At 37.9% G+C, this 22,514-nt stretch overlaps 1 protein-coding gene and 1 long non-coding RNA gene across 3 annotated transcripts; one reads left to right on the forward strand and one right to left on the reverse strand.

The window, feature by feature from the left end:
- The first annotated feature begins 1,740 nt into the window (after positions 1-1,740).
- Positions 1,741-18,848, forward strand: EMB3103 (Pentatricopeptide repeat (PPR) superfamily protein). 2 transcript variants are annotated; one of them, XM_077355715.1, is made up of 10 exons: positions 1,741-2,072; positions 3,982-4,066; positions 8,339-8,602; positions 8,758-9,060; positions 10,968-11,072; positions 13,228-13,327; positions 13,851-14,170; positions 17,813-17,989; positions 18,072-18,200; positions 18,303-18,848. In XM_077355715.1, the coding sequence occupies exons 1-10, from the start codon at positions 1,792-1,794 to the stop codon at positions 18,531-18,533; spliced, it is 1,995 nt and encodes a 664-aa protein (XP_077211830.1). In that variant the 5' UTR covers positions 1,741-1,791; the 3' UTR covers positions 18,534-18,848. The 2 variants fall into 2 exon arrangements, with proteins under 2 accessions (XP_077211830.1, XP_077211831.1); XM_077355716.1 differs by lacking the exon at positions 1,741-2,072 and having other exon boundaries at positions 4,052-4,190.
- Positions 18,849-21,706: 2,858 nt separating this feature from the next.
- Positions 21,707-22,501, reverse strand: LOC143847051 (uncharacterized). Its single transcript, XR_013234919.1, has 2 exons — positions 22,320-22,501; positions 21,707-21,911 (listed from the first exon to the last, which is right to left on the reverse strand). It is a non-coding gene; the product is annotated as an uncharacterized LOC143847051 (long non-coding RNA).
- Positions 22,502-22,514: the final 13 nt, after the last annotated feature.

Raw genomic sequence — 22,514 nt, forward strand, 5'->3', positions numbered from 1 at the left:
AATAATAATAATTAAAACCATGTTTATGACTGTTATAAGTGGGTGGGCAAGTAAGAAAAGGGGCAAATATATCAATTCCCCCCTCGAAAGTAAATGGTTTTCGAACATTGAGCAAGTGCCCCCCAGTTGCACTTGTGGATGATTTGAAAAATATGCGCATCTATATTCATATAAAGAAGAGGTTGTTCACCACTGTTGAGACTAAAGTACGATTGCCTAAGAATCCACCTTTCACCTTTTTGTGAAAGTCTCTATTTGTTAAGGTTTGAGATGAGTCGCTCCTGCTTGCATATGTTTTTAATCTGAGCCCTTTACAATTAAAGCCATCCACCAAAAAGGCGTAGGGAGGTTCTAACATCTTAAACTTGTGGAGTAATTAGTTGTTTCACATGGTAGCCAACCCAAAAGAGGGGACCACACGTGCCATGTATACGGCCACCTAGGGGTGCAAGTTTGGCCCTGTGAACCCTGACCCGCCCTGAGCTCGAACAGGGTGATGGTTGGAAAATCCGACCCTGAGGGCGGGTTTGGGTGCATTTTTTAGGCCCTGACTCAAGGTTGGGTCGGGCTCAGGGTTGATACTCCGGGCCAACCCGACCTGACCCGACACGACTCTATTTACACTTTACCCCTGACCAGCCTTGACCGACCTGGCCCTGTTTACACTTTGCCCCTAACTAGCCCTGACCGACCTGGCCCTGTTTACACTTTGCCCCTGACCCGCCTTGATCCGACCTGACCCTGAGTCTATTTTACACTTTACCCCTGACCAGGAAAATGAATATTTGATGATCTGGGAAATGAATATTGAACAGAGCTATGAGAAAAACATGATGAATCACTTTGAGGGAAAAAAGGTTGACCTTGCAAAGCCACTGCATTTGATGATAGAACAAAGACATCAAATTGAAACTCCCAAACCTGTCCTGTACATGGGCTCAAAGATACAACTAGATGAAGGATGCAAGATGAATAAAATAACACTAAAAGAAATGGGCATAAAATGTTCCATTGATAGTATTTAATTCAAATCGAATCACTGATAGCCACTTGTACTACTGCAGAACTCACTGCCCCTCATATTTTTTTCTTAGAGAATTATTATAGTGAGAATAAGATCATGCACCATATAACTACACCATATTATATAATATAAGATTTTGGGACGTGGTATTTGCCTGACTCTTAGGTGGGATTAAGAAGAATTGATATTTTATATGTTATGTGGCTATGTAGTCTAGCATTTTTCAAAAAAGAATTGTATGCCCATTACTGTTTGGGGCACAACCATCAAATAAGAATTGATATTTTATATGCTGTGTGGCTGTGTAGTGTAGCATTTTTTAAAACAAGAATTGTATGCCCATTACTATTAGGGGCACAACCATCAAATGGACGGTTTGGATCATCCTATGGTGTGGGCTGTAGTCCATTATTTTTCCAAAAGAGGGTATTTGCACTAGGGTCAATCAGGGCCGGCCTGGCCCAATCAGGGCGGGTCAGAGCTGCGCCAAGCCGTGGAGGGCGAACATTGGGTTGAGGATTCTTAGGCCCTGATTAGAGCCAAGAAATTAGGATCCAGGGTTGGGCCTGGGCTAGGGTTTTGAAAAACCCGACCCAACCCAACCCGACCCACCCAATTTCAAAACCATTACCCAATTTCAAAATTGCATGAAATATTGACGAAAATACCCCGAGGAGAGGGATATTTTTGGTCATTTGGATACACACGAGTCCCGCCATAAAGTATCGTCCGTTCTCGGAACCCTGCAGAAGGGATAAGGCAAAAAAATGCAGAATTTCCCAGTGACTGGGTTTCAACATCTCCATTCCACCTTATTTTCGCCCCCAATCCCTCCCATTTTCCCCAACAACAACAACAAGAAGAAGAAAAAGACGACTCCACTTGCCTCTACCAACAAAACCCTAGAAGAGATTGACCCTAAGCTCGCTCGAATCTCTTCTTCTCCCTTCAAAAGAATCCGAAACGTCATCGAGATTTCCAGATCTGCGAGAAGAGCTGCCGTAGCCGATGTGCAACAATCATCCGATTTGGCTTCTGCTCTTGCCAGGTTCCTTCTCTCATTCCTGATTTACTTTCAAATTCACATTTTGAGGACCAGATGCATTGAAATTCCATTAACTGTGTGCGAAGAAACACATTTTTTGTACCATTTTTCGCATGAATAGAGAATAGGAAAGCGGCACTTCCCTCGAATCTGCTTGATTTTACCTAAATTAGATCGAGTGAAATGCTGTCTTCTGATAAATTGTTTATGGAACCTATGCAGTTGTGGTTGAGACTCCAATTGGTCTGCAGAGAACTCCTGGTATCTAAACACCATGGTTTCGGTCATGCCAATGGCACACCAAGACCAACGTCAAGATCATAACTTGTCTCATTCTCACTATATTTCATGGACATAGATTATCACTCACTTTTCCTGGTAGAGTTAGAACCATAGTTGTCAGAACCACCTTGGGAATGTGGGAAATGTGTTTCCCTGGAAACATGTTTCGAAAACGTTTCCAAAACATGGAAATTTTTTGGGGAAAACATTTCCAAAACACATTGGAAATGTGTGGGAAACATAAGGGAAACTTAGGTGAGAAATGCATGAGAAACAAGTGACAAAACGTGTGTGAAACACGCAGGATTTATATATGAAACGTGTGAAACATACGGGAAACATTTTGTAGAAATCACACCAAAAATTTTTGGAATACATATTGAAAAGGAAAACAATAGTGCATATAGTAATAAGAAAAAAAAATTAAAAAATTCTGATAAAAAATAAAATAAGTAAGGAACATGCATAATTCTGCATGCCTCTAATTTAAATTAAAGTTATGAAAAAAGTTAGGTGCATTCTTCTCTCGTATTTCTTTTGTGTTTCATATGTTTGCCTTGGCGTTTTTTATCGTTTCTGAAGCATTTCTAATGCGTTTCTAAGACATTTTTCAATGCATTTCTCATACGATTTTCTATTGCTTCCTCGTTTCTCATTTTTCACTATTTTTCCTCGTGTTTCCTGCTTCTGTTTCACGTTTCGCTTCCCGAATTCTTTTCCCAGCTTGGTAGATATGGTTGGATCCATTCGAGAGATGACTGATGGGAGAGCTGAAAGTCATTACTGGAACATCGGTTATCAGCGCAACTGTCTAGTTAGACTGAGAATTCAGATGACTAACTACGCTATGTTGGCTGTTTCCTCACATTAGGTGCCCCACTGAAGCACTGGGCATCCATAAACGTGTTTCATGAATTGTCTTCTCATTGCACAATGCCTTCCCCCTCTTCCGTGCTTCTTCTCCTCTTATTAATTATTCTCATCGAACTATTTCAATGTGGAGCTTTGCTATGGGAACTGGCCGTATTGATGGCCCAACATACAGTGGACACTTGTTTGGTGATCGAGACCATTGATTTGTTGCGCCACCACTGGGTTGTACAATGGACCTTGGTCTCACTCCATATAGAGATTCGGTTCACTTGTTCACGGGAAAGAATCGATAATCAAAACATTTATGGGAAAATGCTAAGAACACTCCCTATTTCAATCAAGGGGATGTTCCATATGGGACCAAGGGTGACGGACTGTCATTTCTGGCGACCCACCAGTTGATCAACCATGATCGCCATACATCTTGCACATATTTGGTGGGCCATCTCAGCCCTTGTTATACATGCACACACTATATATATGTACTATAATCTAGAAAAAATTACCTGTAATTTAGACATCCTTGTCTGTTACCATGTTGACACCTCTAGAGCATTTTCCTGATGTCTTCTTGTTGGGGATGATATATAACTTCAGCAATACCTTCAGTGATAATAGACGTGACCTTTTATTTGTCAAAGTTTACATTGTGATTGGGGCTTCATTTTGTTGATTTTTCTTAACATGTTCTCTTTGAATGAAATGAAGGATGAGGATGAGCTAGTGCAAAATTAACTTATGCTTTTATTTTGTACAGATCACAGGGGACATTGCAGGTCCAAGATTTGAATATTATTTTACGCTATTTTGGGAAGTCAAAAAGATGGCATGATGTTTCTCAGGTGCTTCAACCGGAAATACTGCATTGGAATTTCTTGCATTACACTTTGCTGAGAGTTGCTTTTCCAAACTTCTGAATCCATCCGCATCATCCTTACAAGTGGGATACATACTGACATTTTAATGGTTAGAAAATAAATTGTAAGAAGAATAAATTGTATTTTATTGCATGCTGCTTATGGATGTGCGGTCTTAAGACCAATGTTTCTCATACGTGACTTACAAATTACAAGAGCGCAAGGCCTATATGAAAGTTTGTATATTGTACTTTGATTTTTCAATCTTTAAGTAATTTAATAACCCTCAGTTTGAACTATTTTTTGTCTATAATTCAACATTATGAATAATTTCATTTAAGAAAATCTATACAAGGAGAAAAACCAATGCTTAACTTCACTTGTGAAGGAGGTTTGTAGACTTATTAGCCTCATTAAGTGCATTGAGCAACTGCAGAACTTTTTGTGGGTTGACTCAGTAAAGGAAGAGATTTCACTTGGTTAACTGGAAGGAAGTCTGTAGGACGAAGGCCAATGGGTTTGGGCATCGGAAATATTAATGCCACGAATAGAACTTTACTGAGTAAGTGACTAGGGAGCTTTGGGGAGGATAGGATCCACCTGTAAGGTTAGTCAACGTTGAGAAGTACGTTACCAATTTCGGTGGTTGGAGCCTGCTCGATTGCTATAACAATCTAGGGGTTACAATTTAGAGAGATATTATGAAGTGTTTTCCGCTATTCCAAAGAGGGATTCATTATAGAGCGTGTAAAGGGGATAGGGCGTGGTGTGGTGAGAAAGAGAGTTTCCGTGATTTGTTTTCAGTGGCGACCGAGTGTGACAGCACCATCAAATAGTCCTTTTTCAATGACGACAGACTTTACAGAATTGTATAGACCGTACAAACTGTACAGAACGATGACAACCTACATGGTTTGAATCGCATCTGTATTAGAGTTTTTGGAGGATTTCTGATGGTTTTTTGGTTGTTCCACCATTTTTTGAAGTTTTTAGATTGCTGGCTTCGATTTCATAGTTAAAGCAGTCCAAGAGTTAATTGATCAAAAAGCTCAAAATGACTCATCGTTTTTTGATGGGGAACAACTTGGAATGAAGATTTTCTTTGTTGGAATCGATTTTGAGGTAGTTAGACAACTTTTCTTCATGCTAAAGAGTTTCGTCCAAGTGCATTTGTTTTGGGTTTGACATATTTTTTGGGATTTCTTCTTTTAAGATCTAACTTTAGCAAGCATCTAGAGTTTGTGTTGGACTTTTTGTGTGGTTGTGATTACTTGTTCCTACGGCTCGCCTAGGAGAGATGTCAGAAGTCAGTCAGGTTTGAACAACTCGAGTGCTATAGAAGTGGGTCATGTTGGTGCTCATAATGATAATCCCACATTACAGATCACAACTGTGAAGCTAAATGGTAATATTTATCTTGCATGATCAAGATCTTCCCTTTTATTTATCAAGAGTTAATGGTTAACTGAATTTTTTTAGTGGAAAGATTTCTGAACATGCTGTTATGATCTTAATTATGATCAATGGGATGTTGAAAATTCAACGATTATGCCTTGGTTCTTGCACCGTATGCAACTTGAGATAAGTAATGCATAATTCTATTTTTAACAAGTTAACAACAAAGGAGATCTGGGATGCTGTTGCTCAAACTATTTGAAGGTAGTGATTGCTGCACATGTGTTTGAGTTAAAGAGGAAGATATATGAAATGAAGGGAATACAACCCTGACTTCATAGTCTGCTGCACTACGGACTCTCTGGGAGGAGTTGAATCATTATCAGAATTTTCAAGCATATTGTTTGGGGGATGCTCATTGGTTTGAAAAAATGGTGGACTGGATTGTGTCTTTGATTTCTTGAATGGACTCAACCTTGAATATGATTCGGTTGGTGCTCAGATCTTGGGCTGGGCTCCTTTTCTATCGCTATGACAGGAATATGGATATGTTTAAGGCATAGTATAGAAAATAGAAAATTGTATTAGAAACGCATTGAGAAATGTCTTAGGAGACCCGTTAGAAACGTTTCGGAAATGATAGAGAAACATCACGGGAAACGCATATAAAACACAATAGAAATGAAAGAGAAATATGTGAGAAATACACCTAATATGTTTTATTTTTTTATCGTATTACCCTAACTTTTATTTTAATTTGTATTGTGATAAGGTTTTGTGTAATATCTTAATTTCAACTTTTTATGAGCTTTTACGCATAAATATATGCACTTATAAATTTTTATAATTTTTATTTAAATTAGAGGCATGCATATGTGATTTATGTATGCTCTTTATATATTTTATTTTCAGCAAAATTTTTACTTATTTGTATTTTTCTATTACTCTGTATAATATTGTTTGTGTTTTTAGTATGCATTCCACGACTTTTTGGGTGTGATTTCTTAAAAACATTTCCCTTACATTTCACACAGGTTTCCGACATCTTTCACATATGTTTTCCACTTGTTTCTCATATGTTTCTTACGCATTTCACACATGTTTCACATACGTTTCTCATATCATATGTTTCCCATGCGTTTCTCAGAAAATTTCTATGTGTTTCGAAAACCTCCAAATTTTTTGTCGTGTAAAGTTTCTGAACAACATTTCTGGGGAAACATGTTTCCTGCTCCCCCGAGGCGTTTCCGGCATCTATGGTTTAAGGAGAGGAGTGTAGACAGAGTGCCATGCTACGCCCTACTGTTCAGGGAAGGTCAGCTCTAGCATCTGCATGCTAGAGAGATGAAAAATGGGAAAGGTAAACTGTGAGACTGGTAGATGTGAAAGATCATGAGGTGTTTCAAGATCCTATGACAATTCATCAGTGGACCCATCTGATGCACCATCTATCACTGCTCCTTTAGATTCAATCACCCTTTAACACACACGCGCGCACACACGCACACACACACACACACACAATGGCACGACTGCCACTGCTACTACCCACTCAGGTATCATTGGGACTACATGTAGTGCATCTCTTTCACTTCCTAATTCCTCTTGGATCATTTATTAAGGAGCGAGTGATCGCATGATGGGTGTGTCCAAGTTATTTTTCTCATATATCACTTGCTCAAGTAGGGAGAAAGAATTCTTGATGGACGATTGTCCTCTATTTAAAGCAAAGTTTCCATCTCTATTTCTCCCTTGATGCCCTTTACTTCTATGTCACATGCTTCCAATTTTCAACAAATCTTTTATCCATTAGTAGCAGCACCGAGTCTTTGACATGTTGAGTACTCTTTATTCGTCAGTTTAATTTCTGGACGCAAAGAAAAAGAATGGCAGTGATATTTTTTTTTGTTTTGTTTTTGTAATGAAGATTGGCAGTGATAGTGAGAGGAGTGGTCTTTACTTCTTGGATGATCATTTATCTGACTATGTTATGGTTGGAGAAGTTTTTTTTTAATAGTTCAAATTTTTAAAAAAATCCAAAAATATCCAAAGAGTGGTATTTTTTGAGTATTGAACTTTGGTTCTACTAGACCACACCATTGGACGTTAAGAAGAATCTAAACTTTACATGCTTGTTGTGAATGCTAGCTTTAGGTAAGGTTTACTCCATCTATGCCAACGGAGTCTGAGAAGGGAAGAAATCAGGAATAGGGTTTTTTTTTTTTTGAATGGTTGCAGATTTCATTAATCAAACAAAGGGCCGACTAAGGCAGTCAACGCAAGACAGGGAAAACTCAGGACAAGATACAAGGAAAAACCAAAGGAGAAAATACATCGTATACTTCATATCAACGAGGCAGGAAATCAGGAATAGGGTTGTCTTGCACAATTTTAATCTCAATAGGAAACAATTCCTAGCAAACTTTACTTTGAATGCTGACTTATTATCAAATTTGAGCTTTTCATTTTTATTGTTGTCGTTTTAGTAGTAGCTATCTTTGGCATGGAAGTTGGAACACACTGATATATTTTGTTGTTCTATGTGAGTAACTGCTCAGTGATGCTTGAAGTTTATCCTAACAGTCTTACATGAGTTCTGTTCTGTTCTTCCTGCCATCCACTAGAATTGGGCCAATGGATTTGATTGTTTTTTCATACATGCACTTTTAAGGTTTTTTAATGAGATTTGTGGGTTTTTAGTTTGATATTGAAGCTCACTTATTTGCTAAATGGATTTTTATTTACTACAAATTGGTCATTCTCGTTAATTAGCAATTCGGAATCTTGAGGATTGATGCAAATTTATATGTTGTGGCCATTTGATGATGAGATGATGATTGTGAAATGTTGTATCTATTGCAGATTTTTGATTGGATGCAGATGCATGGGAAGATTAATGTTGGATCCTATAGCAGTTTTATCAAATTCATGGGAATGAGTCGTAATCCCATAAAGGCTCTACAAGTATACAATAGTATAGATGATGAAACAACAAGAAATAATGTGTCCATCTATAATGCCGTTCTTGGTTGTCTGATTAAGAATGGGAAATTTGACACTGGCATCAAGTTGTTTTATCAGATGAAAAAGGATGGTCTTACTCCAGATGCTGTTACTTATAGTTCTGTATGGCACAATTACTCTCTTTCCATATTTTGATTTGAGGATGGAATTTTTCTTTGTTAGGAGCCGAGTAAAACTAATGTCTGGATACCCGAGATTTTTCTTTGGATATATGCATGTTTTGTCTTTTTCATAACTATTGCCTCTTGCTACTGTAGTTGCTTGCAGGTTGCATCAAAGTTAAGCATGGCTACTCAATGGCATTGGATCTTGTTAAGGAACTTAAAGATAATGGTTTGCAAATGGACAGTGTAATCTATGGGACTCTCTTAGCTATTTGTGCTTCAAATAATCTTTGTAAAGAGGCAGAAAACTTTCTGGAGCAAATGAAGGATGAAGGTTACGTTCCTAATATCTTCCATTACAGCTCTCTGCTTAATGCATATTCAGTGGAGGGAAACCACACAAAAGCTGATAAGTTGCTTGAAGATATGAAATCTGCAGGGTTAGTACCAAATAAGGTTTGTTTTCGTGTTTACCTATTACTTATATTCTAAAATTTCTTTAGTATTATGCACTCAGGTTACATGTTTCCCACTGTTTTTTTTATTAAACATCAAATTGACACACATTATGCGGGATAGGTATCTAGCTTAATATGGTTGCAGACAGGATTTATCTGCAACTTATAAATGCCACTATGACATCTCTTTTAATGCCACATTTTACATGTAATTCGTATAAATATTTATGCATAATGCATACACAACATATCATATGCAATCCAGATAAATATAATTGTGTAACACATATTGGTATAGTATACTACCAATATAATAAGTGGCAAAGAAAGATTTTTTTTTCTTTTTTAATTGAAATTTTTAATATTTTATAAAAAAATTATAACAAAGATCGATAATATTGAGAAAATACAACATAAATTTTATGTATAACAGGGCATGTTTAAATCTACGTATGCCTTGATTTTGTTATTTTTTTTTTTTTCTGAAAGTGTAATGGCTTTTCATTTTTCAATAAAAATACAAAAAATTACTTATAATGTTATAAAATATAGTATAGAACACGAGAACAGTATGAATTGTGTTATTTATATAATTTTCTTGTTTATTCTGATTTTTAATAATATTTTAATTCCAAAACTTAAATATTTCCCCTATCAAATTATTTTCCTAAAGTTTCATCGTCAATTTTTATCATTTCTTAGTTTCAACCGAAATAATGTACTATATGTACATTTTGATGTTTTTTTCTTCGGTATGCGTTTCGGTTTCGGTATGCATTTCAGTAGGGATGGAAATTGAAATAATTTTTAGTGTCGGTTTCGATGGCAATTTAAAACCATGCCAAAAGGCTACCTCATCGGTGTGCTTTGAGTTAATGTCAATGGCTTTCACTAATCACTTGTTCTTCTTGGATTGTGGATTAGGTCATCACTATTTGGAAAGTATTGTTAGGTTACTTATTGAGGAATTTACTCTTTCTTTGACATGCTCGGCCGGACTCTTTCCCTCTGTCCATCCCTTTAATTCGTTTTGTTGTCGTAATCGTAATAGGGCTCCCTAACCCCACAGGGGGAATCCCTAACAACCACAAGCCGTTGAACTCGAGCTTCTAAGTTGTGGGCATCTTGTCCATCTAATGAAAACTGTTTTTAGAATGCACGGCTTATTTGTCTACTTCCAATGTTTTCATAGTACGTTCTCTTCTTATATTCTCGGCTGTTTTCATTAATATTGTCTATCCTTGTATTGATGACCTCAGTTGTAAGACATTGAACTTAGAGGTTCAAGCTTCATACTTACCTGTCTGAAAGGGAAAAATATCATCTGGCATGTAAAAATGATTGCTGGTTGATCGGACAAGGTGTGAGCCTGTATGGAAGTAAATTTAGACCCTGTTCGTTTGAGATTATGCCAATCGATTGTGAGTCCAAAATCAATTATTCGACTCAAAATTAAACATAAATTTGAGGCTAATAATTGGTTTTGGATTCACAATCGGTTGGCATAATCTAAATGAACAGGGCCTTAGGAATAGGATTCCTACCTTCTGCATCATGTCTTATTCCACTCTAAAGATTGTTAATCCTTTATTTTCAGATTGTCTTAATGCTTAAAAACATGCATTTGTAACTCTGTTCATCTGCAATTTTCTTTCGTGAAAAATGATTTTGAGGATATTCATATCACCAGTTTCGTTTCATGCAATCTCTCTAGAGTCACATCTCATAGTAGAGGTAGTGGTTTTTAAATCAAGTTATTTTGGCTATATTTTTATTCTTTTGGGGCTAATGTGCTTGATTGTTGTTTAAATCTCATACAGTTCAGTTACTTCTCTTGAGCCCGTTCTTGGGCCTCTCCCGTTTACCTGTAGTTTCTTCCTTACTTCATTCTAAATCATACTGCAGGTGATCTTAACTACTTTGCTAAAGGTGTATGTCAGAGGCGGTCTGTTCGAAAAATCAAGAGAATTATTAGTCAAACTTGATGCTTTGGGCCATGCTGAGGATGAGGTACCGCCAACTTTTCGTTTGTTTTAATCTTATAGAAATGAATCAATGTTTTGCATTCATGCCATGATTATGGTATATTGGTATTGTCCTTAAAGCTTATATGGTTTACTTTAAAACTAAATGTCTAAAATATCTGACCTGTGAGTGATCATCTAGTAAGCACTGATGCAAGGGCAATATTTGTTGAAACCATACCAAATAATGTCATGGTGGTTTGCATAACCCTTGGCAGTAAATTTGGGATGTGGCATGTCAGTCGTCTTATAACATGCATTCCTTGATGGTTGCTTATTTTCCATTCAGATGGTTCAAGTATTTAACTGCCTTCTTTGCATGGAAAGGCCTATTTAATTTTATGTATGGAGCCAAAGCTGCAGTTTTACTGTTGTTATTTTGTGAAGAAACCTATGCAATATGAAGGGACCCTGTCCTATTGACTCCAAATTTGCGTACACTTTACTTTACTTTATAGGCATTATATGAATATTTGCTGGGAATTCAGATGAATGCAGAACATGGATATTTGCTGTCCCCGAGACAAATTCAGCTTAAAGTTGATGCAACTAGAGTCAGCCCACAAGCCCCTAAAAATCCAATCTTGGTGTATCATATAGAATCTAACGATGACTGAATTGTTGAGAAGGATGACTCTACTCTTCCTATTGATCCTAATTGTTTGTGACATGATGTTTGATATCACTATTATCCAATTCATTTCCATTAGTTCAGAATCTCAGATGATCTTCCACTTGTACTAGCACGGTCAACTGGGATTGGGAACAGTTCTTGATTGGTTTCTCATCAGACACCTAAGAGGAGATGGAATGCTCCTCAAAGTGGGTAAGAATTTTACTATATAATATACTTATACTTTGGATTTTTAATTATTAATAATTTTACTCATTAATACGGGTAAACATAAAGGTCATGCTGTATCACATCCTCATCATGTGCTAGTTGATGAGTATGATGAGGGTAACCTTTCAGTTTTTTGTTTCGTTATGTGTTTTGGTCGTGGTGGAAATGGAAAAATTTCAGTTTCAGATGGAACTTTTGGTGAAAATCCTGTAAAATCACTGAAACTTATGGAACATATGTAAGTGATTGACATTTAAGATGAAACTTTTGGAAGTGCTAGAATGTGCACAGAAATATGCATTGAAGGAAAAGAGGGGTGAAAAAAAATGAGAACCTCAAGGTAGGAAGAATAAACTAGAAGGAACATAAATACAGAAGGCATAGTTTGATCAAGATGTGAGCCGAGAGATCTTGGTTGTCCCACTTCGATACCATATAACAAGTGATTTTTAATGAGGATCTAGGATGGTAGAGAAGAGAGACGAGAAGAAATTTTGTGGATTCAAAACTCAGTTCCTTTCTAGTCAATAGTAAAATCCATTTTACAAGTGACACACACACACACACACACACACACACACTCTCATATGGGGCTGGCCAAAATGACCATAATACCCATTTAAGTAATCACAGCCATTTCTCGACTAAACCCAATCATCTTGTGAAATGGAGCTGGCCCTCAAGAACATTCAAAGCTTTGATCCTAAAAGTTACTACCCTCACAAGTGAATCCCTATCATCAAAGGTCCATCACACTTGTTCTATAAACCTGAAGGTCAGGGGACCAAGTCTGAGAAAGTCAATCATAAACCGTTTATAAGCACCTTCTGTGGTCCTTTTAATCCCATGATATACTCTATAATTTGGACTTGATCAAGGATCAATTCAGGAAATATGGAGGGTAGTTCAGTTTAAGGCATGCGTACAAGCAATCATGAGTTTTCACCTCCTTGACCTGTCCAGCATGGGATTCTTCGGCAGAACATCAGCCCTTTTTTATTTCCTAGATTCTGTTAAATCCACCTTAGGTCAGTGAAATTTGAAGTAGAGTTCATAGCCTACTGGATCTCTTGGTTTTCCCTTTAGCCTGGGATACATGACTTTGTAGGAGCTGAAATTTTGGCAGGAGGTTTTTTTTGGTTGCTTTGACTTTTTCTTTCTGCGACTAAGATTCATTGACATTTTCTATTGTCATCAATTAGCTTTATGCTATATCTCTTATTATCTTCATTCTTTCTGTTCTGGCTTGTTGTGCAATTATTGTTGCTTAATGTGCTTGCCAAACTCCTCCTTGTAGATTCCATATTGTTTATTGATGGATGGCCTTGCAAAGGCAGGTCATATAGACGAAGCTGAAGCAATTTTTGAAGAAATGAAGAACAAAAATGTGAAATCTGGTAAGCATTCTGTTACTCCAGATGCGCCCCCCCCCCCCCCCCCCCCCCTCTCTGTGTGTCTTTCTCAGGGCCCTTTTTTTGATAGGTTGGCCAGATGCCCTTGATTGAACCTTTGAACTTTTAGAACTCTCTAACTCACTTTGTCTCCAACTGACACACTTTGAGCCAATATTAAGTTTGAACCTTCAACCCTTTTTGCCAGATGTCCTTTATTGAATGAAATCAGTTTCTTTTCCATGCATTTGATCTCCTGTTTGATTTAAGAGGGATCGGCAAGGGGAGTAAAGGATAGTTGGAAATATAATCTGTTCATGAGGCATAATAATGCACATTTTAACATTGCCCTGTATAATTCTCCTTTTGAGATTTACTGCTTGTTCTGTGACAGTGGAAACGGTAAATTTAAAACGTTGTGTTTATATCTGAACCTATATGAAATGCATGTCACTCTAATACAACACGGAATGCGCACATCCTATATTCAAGATTTCAGCTCGGTGAGAATTGTAAATTTTACGTGCAGACGGCTATGCTCACAGTATCATGATCTCTGCATATTGTCGAAGTGGCCTATCGCAAGAAGCAAAGCAGCTTGCAAGGGATTTTGAAGCCTGTTATGACAAGTATGACTTGGTTATGTTGAACACACTTCTCAGGGCTTATTGCAGAGCAGGTGAAATGGATAGTGTAATGCAGTTGCTGAGAAAAATGGATGAATTGACAATTTCTCCTGATTGGAATACTTTTCATATTCTAATCAAATATTTTTCTAAGGAGAAGTTATATCAACTTGCATATAGGACGGTTGCCGATATGCACAGTAAAGGCCATCAGCTCGATGAGGTACCCTTCAAATTTTATCTTTTTCTTTCTAATATCAACTATCTAAAACATTGGTTTTTAAGCCATGCCGAATTGGTGTTTTTTGTCACTAGCTTTTTCAATGCTACAAACTCCCCATCTGCATATATATGTTACTAGGACGTGGCTATCCATGGCAGCGTTAACCACAATTGCGATAGTTTTTTCAGGGGTAAATAGTGTTGATACCTTGTAACTAAATATTGAGTAACACGGAAAGGGGAACTTATATTATAAGAATCATGGATGTTGCAGTCCATGCTTTGGGAATTCCGCTGATAATTGGCTCCAATGGATTGATCCCCAAATATGCCATATTTGGTAGGTATTGAGAACTTGAAGGCTAAAGGGTATTGGGGACTAGTTTTGGCTTTTCTTGGCTTAAAAGAGGGGCTCCTAAGGTTCCTACTAAAAGTCACATAGGAAAAGAAATCAGACGATTCAGACATACCTCTGGGAATCTGGGAGTGACGATACCTCGTTTGGTACCTTGATGGACTCCCCCTCCCCCCCAGTCTCAAGCTAAATTTTGATGGAAGGTCTTGTGTGAATTTAGGTCAGCCCCATTTTGCAGAGTTTTTGTTTAGGCATATTTCAGGCCAATTGGGACAATGGAATCTAATGAAACAGAAGTGAGTGCCCTGCTTGGTCTTGTATCTTCAAAGAGGACCTTTGGGGTCCGTTGGTTGTGGAAGGGGATACTGAGAATGTTACAGGTTGTCTAACATATCTTCTAGCCTATGGAGCTTAGCAAGATTTGTTGAGGAAGTGCTATTGCTTACTCAGGAAAACTTTCTGTTTTTAATGCATATTTAACTCTGAAAAATTTGTCTTTTATGCATATTTGTAGATTAGCCAACTAGATGGCCGATGGTCTTGAGACAGTAACCAGAAGTATTTGCCCCATTAGATGGTCAGCAAAATCCTTAAAATGATCACTTCCTTCAATGTGCTGAGGAGGCAGGGGGGTGGATATTAATTTTACTTTTCATCAAACATAGGTTACATCTGGTCAAAACAGAGTAGCAGTCTTATCATGTTCTTTTCAATTAAATGGATGACACAATTTTGATGATCTTATAAATTTGCATCATCTTTTCAGTTAAATCTGGAGGGCGTTGCGTCCATGAGTTGTTATTTGTAGAGATATTATCTGTTATAGATTATAATAGTTGTTTGGTCTTGGTCTTGGTAGTACTATGGTGTTTATGTAGGTTTTTTAAGTTTGTATGGCCACCTCGTTCACCTGGAATTATTTGTTCTTCTCATAAAATTTTATCATTACCATTCAAAAGAAAGAAGAATCTAGAGGCAGTAAGTTTTTCCTGAACTCCATCTCGTGGCAGTATTTATCAGTCTGAATTCTTTTCTTGAAGCTGTCCTATAAATATTCCCAAACTAATTGTTAAAACTTTTAAGTGCCCAATATATCAAGAAGTATACCCCAAGTACTTGAGTTTCTGACAATGGATATGAAATCTGTACTCAACTCAACTCAACTCAACTAAGCCTTGTCCCAAACTAGTTGGGGTCGGCTACTGAATCCTTTAGAAAATTTTCATGAAGTAGGTGAAAGGATCTACCCGGCTCAAATTGACTAAGTCTAATCTTGACACTAGTTGGGTTCGTCTACATGGATCATTTTCTTCCATTCTATCCTATCCAAGGTCATGTTCTCTGTTATGTTCCTAGCCCTCAAGTCTTTCCTCACTGTTTCTACCCAAGTTGTTTTCGGTCTGCCCCTACCTCTTTTTACTCCATCAACTTGGCACGAGTCACTTCTTCTCACTGGATCATCCAAAGGCCTACGTTGGATATGCCAGGTTGTGTTGGATATGAAATCTGTAGTGCTACCAGATTGTGAAGCGATGCTATAGAGATCTTCCATGGATAAAATGTTGGTTTACTTCTTGGTTGATCATATACTTCAAATCCATGTGATCTGGGCTATTCTTTTGGGAAAATAATTTCACCTTTTTGTTACTTTTTTTTTCTTATTTATTCCCCCGTCCACAATTCACTTCTGACCTGTGTAGTGCCAATCCAACACAAGTACTTCTCAACTCAACTCAACTCAACAAAGCCTTTGTCCCAAACTAGTTGGGGTCGGCTAAATGAATCATTTAGAAAAAATTCATGAAGAAGGTAAAAGGAATCTACCCGGCTCTAATCTTGATTCTAGTTGGGTTCTTCTACGTGGATCATTTTCTTCCAATATATCCTATCGAAGGCCATGTTCTCTGTTATGTTCCTAGCTATCAAGTCTTTCCTCACTATTTCTACCCAAGTTGTTTTCGGTCTGCCCTACCTCTTTTTACTCCATCAATTTGGCACGAGTCGCCTCTTCTCACCGGAGCATCCAAAGGTCTACGTTGGATATGTCCAAACCATCTTAAGCGGTGCTCTCTCAACTTCTCCTCAATTGGAGCCACCCCCACCATTTTACGAATGTCTTCATTTTTAATTCTATCTAGCCTTGTGTGGCCGCACATCCATCTAGGCATTCGCATCTCCGCTACACTCATCTTATACACATGTTACTTCTTGGTGGCCCAACATTCTGAGCCGTACAGCATGGCTGCCTTCACACCTATCTTATAAAACTTTCCCTTCAACTTGGTAGGGATTTTACGGTCGCACAGAATTCCTGAGGCAAGCTTCCACTTCAACCAATCTGCTCTTATTCTATGGTTAACATCCTCTTCAATCTCTTCTTCCTTATGTAGAATCCAACACAAGTACTTATTTTCTTTAATTGAATTTGTTTTCTTCAACTTTCTTTAGGAGGAGGTTGAAGTCAAATAGCTATTAAGCGATGACTTTGGTTTACTAGAGTCGTCCACATATTGTTTTAGCTCGGTGGAATAAAATTCTTTTTCTCTGGATTCTCGCGAGTAGAAATAGGGAACAAAGTAACTAGAAGGATTTTTTAAAATCCCCTCTTCTAGACGGACTAACTTATGGGAAAATAATTTCACCTTTTTATTAACTTCCTATGAGGGCAAGCCTTGGTGCAACGGTAAGGTTGCTCCATTGTGACCTGGTGGTCACGGGTTCGAGTCACGGAAACAGCCTCTCTGTAAAGAAGGGGTAAGGCTGCGTACATCTAGCCCTCCCCAGACCTCGCAATGGCGGGAGCCTCGTGCACTGGGCTGCCCTTTTGTTTTATTAACTTCCTATATTCCTTAATTCATTCTTGTGAAAAATCATTCCTTACTGCATCTCCCTTCCCCATGGAAAATCTTTCTAAAAGAAATTGAGCAATAAAGAGTATATATCTTCTTAGTCGTGGAACCAATCTCTTATGTGCTCTAGTGGTTTAAGGCAATAAGTGCTTTCTTGCCAAGAGGTGTAGGGTTCAGGTCTGGTACAGAAGGGGAAGAGATTGAAAAAAAAAAAAAAATTCTTACCCATGGATTTTTTATGTAGGAAAGTAGGGCAAATATACAATCTGTTACTGAGGGTGTTTGCATTTATCTTTAGATGAATATTACCAAAGGTGATGCTAACAATCAAGTCTTGAGGCAGCTGATCATTTTTTTTAACATTTGGAGTAATTGAGTATCTTGATGAGTTAAATTTCAAAGAATGCAACTTTAAAAGTGACATTGTTGATATTTGCAGGAACTTTGTTCTTCTCTAATTTTCCAGCTCGGATATGCTGGTGCCACTTCAGAAGCATTTTCTGTTTACAGTATGTTGCGATATAGCAAACGAACATTGTGTAAGGCCCTTCACGAGAGGATGCTTAACATCTTAGTTACAGGTGGGCTTCATAAAGAGGCCTATGTAGTAATGAAGGTAGGGTTATCATGGTTTACTGAATATAAATCCGTTAGTCACGAACACATTGATTAATTCCTAACTATAACTATGTGGACAGGATAATGCACAACTAATTTCCAAGCGCGCGCTAAAGAAGTTCTCTTTGTCGTTTATGAAGTCGGGTAATATCAACTTGATAAATGATGTGATCAAAGCGTCTCACAACTCTGGCCGTAGGATTGATCAGGTATGGACATTTCAGTTCGAATTTATTCACTTGAGAATTTTTTAGGAGAGGAATTTCGAAAATGCCCACACCAACCTTCTCCCTCCTATTCAATTCCCTCAGGAGGTGTTTGGCTTAGCTGTATCACGTTACATTGGGCAGCTGGAGAAGAAGGAACTACTTTTGCAGATGCTAGAATGGATGACGGGGCAAGGGTACGTGGTTGACTCATCGACAAGAAATGTCCTCCTCAAGAATTCACACCTTTTTGGCCGCCAACTTATAGCAGAAATCTTGTCTAAGCAACATACTATGTCAAGAAAACTGAAAGCTCAAGAAAAAGAAGATGAATAAGCTTGGAAATGAGAAGAAGGTGAGCCCCATATTTGGTTAGATTATGCGACGGGTTGTATCTTGATCAATTTTGTTGTAGTTACCTGCGTACATCTAGCCCTCCCCAGACCCCGCAATGACGGGAGCCTCGTGCACTGGGCTGCCCTTACCTGTATATTTTGTATCCATTCCTATGGCCCATTCCTTGCCACAGATTGATACATGGCAACAGTATGGGTATGCCCTCTATCCAGCAAACATACACCCATGAATCTGTGTATCATCTGAGTGTAGGATTCAGATTATAGTAAGGGTAAATTACTTGAATTTGGAAAATTGATGCCTGCACCATGTTTGATATCGGCACACAACTCTATTTCAAACATCTCTCACTGACTTACAATTCCCAGTAAGTTGTCAACAACCAATCAGAGAAGTTTACAATAGAGCAGTACTATTATCAAAACAGAGCGCGTAAGAGTATCAGCTTCCTAAATTTAAACCAGAAAAAGACCTGACACATTTACGACAGTCTAGCTGCTTTTCATATCTGTTGATGAGTTCTTATATCTAAAACAAAATACTGTAGAAAGGCCATCTCCCTTGAATCACTCACTGCCTGATGCAATTCCCAGCAAGCTTCCATTGATCATTAAGAGGCATGGTATAAGCATGTGGCTGCCAATATAAAAACAAGATGGTGTATCAACTCATAAACAGTTCTACTTATGTATGTTTTTTATTTTTCATTTTTTGAGTATTTATTGTTGTTTGCAAAAGAGTGTCTTTACTTCTGAAAAAGATTAAGATACTGATTTGGGTATTCACACTACTTCCACATTTTTTAGGCCACGAGAGAAGTTTACCACGAAATCCGAAACTGTTTTTGTGATTAAATCCAAAAGATTGCTTCTAGTTTCTGCCTAATCACTCTTTCAGATGTAAGTTTGAAACCCCTCTATTTTCAAATGAAAGCATAATCTGATTGCTTTGCAAATGAAAATCTAATCCCGTGTTTTTCCTTGATTTATGATTCATGGGATTGTTTTGATTCAGCAGAGGATTGCTAGTGAGTCACATCCTTGTCCTAATATATTTGCATTTTTTGGGGTCCTCCTTTTGGACTGTCCAAGGCCCAAAATTCTTATGATACAACAATCCTAACTATCCAATCAAGAGCCCATGGACGGACACGAAAAACTAGAGGCAGTGGTCTACATTGTAAGGCTCTGTTTCTTTCGAAGTAAAATGGGTGTAAAACAAATTTTATGCCTGTATTTACATGGTCCATACTTCCAAGTAAAAATGTTTAATGAATTTGATCAGATTTTTGATTTTAAGGTCATAACAATTTAGTACTTACTGCATTATTTTCTACCAGGCAACACAGCAAATTCGAGTAGTTAGGCTCACGGTTTTAAATTTCAACCAAAATCCGAAATTTCGGGACCGAAATGACACATACCCAAAACATAACTTTATTTCGACTGAAATTTTAAGAAATTTGACCAAAAATCTTGATTTTTAATTTTTTATATATTTTATTTTCCTGAAATTTTGTAACAAATAAAATATTATTTTTAACATTTCGTTGGATTTCGGCTGAAATTTTGAAATTTCGGTGAGGTCCGAAACCGGTATCGAAACCGAAATGTAAAACCATGGTTAGGCTTAGGCTATTTTTCCCTATAGGTTTTCTTTCTTTCTTTTTTCAAGATATGGCAAGTTTACTGATTTCAAATGAACTGAGCAATTTGATCCATCGGGAAAAATAATGTTTAGAATTTAATCCATCTGTGATTTAGGAATATCCACTAAGGCCATGTTTGACAACCATGAATTTTTTTTCCATGGAATATTAGCTTACCCAATGGCGACGGGGAGAGGGAGAGGGAGAGACTAATTGAGTAACGAGTGAGAAAAGGCTGAAAAACAAGGGGAAAAAGCTCCACTCAAAATGCAATTTATTTATCCCTGTTTTTTAGCCACTTCTCATTCGTACCCTCTCAAGTCTTCTCCCGACTAGGGGTGCAACTTGGGTGGGCGCAACTCTAACCCGACGGGTTCAACCTGGAAAAAAGTCGGGTTGGGTTTTCTCAACCCGGGTTGAGGGCTTGGGCAACCTGGCCCGAGTGAACCCGACATTTTTAATAATTTTTAAAAATTTTTAAGCTTGAAACCTCGGGTTGGTTCGGGTTGAAGTCGGGTAGGGTTCGGGTTGGCCTCAACCCGACCCAACCTGACCCGAGCTGCATCCCTACTCCCGACTCCCGCCCCTCTAAAAACCACTTTATAAATAAAAATTTCATAGAAAAAAATTTCATGGCCTAAGCCATGTGTCCATGCCAAGGTTTTAAATTTCAGCTTCGGGGGTAATTTTGGTCCTACCGAAACCGAAACTTTAGCTGAAATCCCCGGTTGAAATTCGGTATTTAATCAAATTATTACATTTCGTCGGCTGAAATTATTTAATCAAACTTTAGCTGAAATCCCCGGAATAAAAATTATTATTTAATCAATATTTTCACCGAAATTGTTACATTTCGGCGGCTTCAGTTTCGGTCCTAGCCGAAATCTGAAATTTAAAACCTCGGTCCGAGCAAATTTTTTGCAGCGAAGTACAATGGGCACATGTTTTGCTGGTCCAAACCCACTCATTTTTTGGTCCTCAATGGCTGTGCCCCGTATAATGCTTACTTTTCAATATATTATATTGGGTGCAAAATTGAGGAAAATCCTTGCATTTTGATGTATTTGGTGTAATTTTGAAGGCTCTGAAAGTACCCAACATTATAGAAACCCCTACATCAGAAAGTACGGCTCAGAAGGTTAAACAACCGATAGTACACAAACCTCCACAAATCAAACGGTTAGGATCATCCTACGGAAAAGTTTTTTGGAGGATTATCTATCTACAGTGGGGACAGCCAAAATGCTTTAGACCATTCAAATATGTGGACTCCACTTATACTCCCGTGTGTATTTGACATCATATATTTCCTCCAACAAATCAGAGGTTATTACCCTTGGTGACCAAAGATACTAGATCAGTTCTCAGCACCTGACTTATGTTTTCAATGTAAAATGAGCATAAAACAAATTTACACCCATTTTACCACTCAAAAATGGGCCTAAAATTTGTTTTATGCCATTTTTACTTCAAGAAAGAAACGGTGCCTTGCAGGAAAACAATCTAGAAAGGAAAACCAGTCGAGCATCCAATAAGGAGGGCACCCTCCATGAATCTGAAAATCTTTAAGGGAGGATTTTCACTTCAACTATCTGAACGAATACACTACATATGGCAACACATATTCATGGACAACAACAGCAGCAGCAGAAAATAGAGGAAGAAAAGCTCAGTAAACAGCGCCTTCCAAGTGCAAGAACCAAGAACACCTGCAATTCCAAGTAGAGGCAGTCAACAGAAATGCTTTGGAATTTCTTATGGGAGAAGATTTACTATCCACTCTTATCAGATACCCATTCAAATACCGTGTCAACATACTGTGGCAAATTTGGGAGTTTACATGGACAACATAGAGGCAAAAAGACTTCGAATTTGTGATCAAAGTTTAGTTTTGAGGGTGCAACCCACTCAGCATTTTGGGTGCAATATGTGCGTTAACCCGTACCTACAATGCCTTTCTAGGTTGCACCATTTTAGATTATAATGAACACAAATTGCACCTAAATTGCAATTGGGTTGCACCTCCAAGCTGAACAAACTGTAAATGAAACAAAATTGTTTGTATAGAAACTACTGAAGAGCCACTAGCATAAACTACTCAAGAACTGCTACTTAACTTCTATGAAACATTCAGGCAGAGTCTGTTGTCTGTCCTGAGCACAATCAATCCTGGAGAGCAGAGGCTGCAAAAGGAACTGCATATTTAAAGAGGTAAAACCAGCCTCTCAAAAATCATTCAAAAAAAAAAAAAAACAGCCTCTCAAAAACACTCATGCCATACACAAATGCTTATTTTAGCACAGACCTTCAAA

Source organism: Tasmannia lanceolata, unplaced genomic scaffold (genome assembly GCF_043159265.1).
Source record: "Tasmannia lanceolata isolate RefF3 unplaced genomic scaffold, GAP_Taslan_0.1 ptg000015l, whole genome shotgun sequence".
In the NCBI taxonomy this organism is placed as follows: Eukaryota; Viridiplantae; Streptophyta; class Magnoliopsida; order Canellales; family Winteraceae; genus Tasmannia; species Tasmannia lanceolata.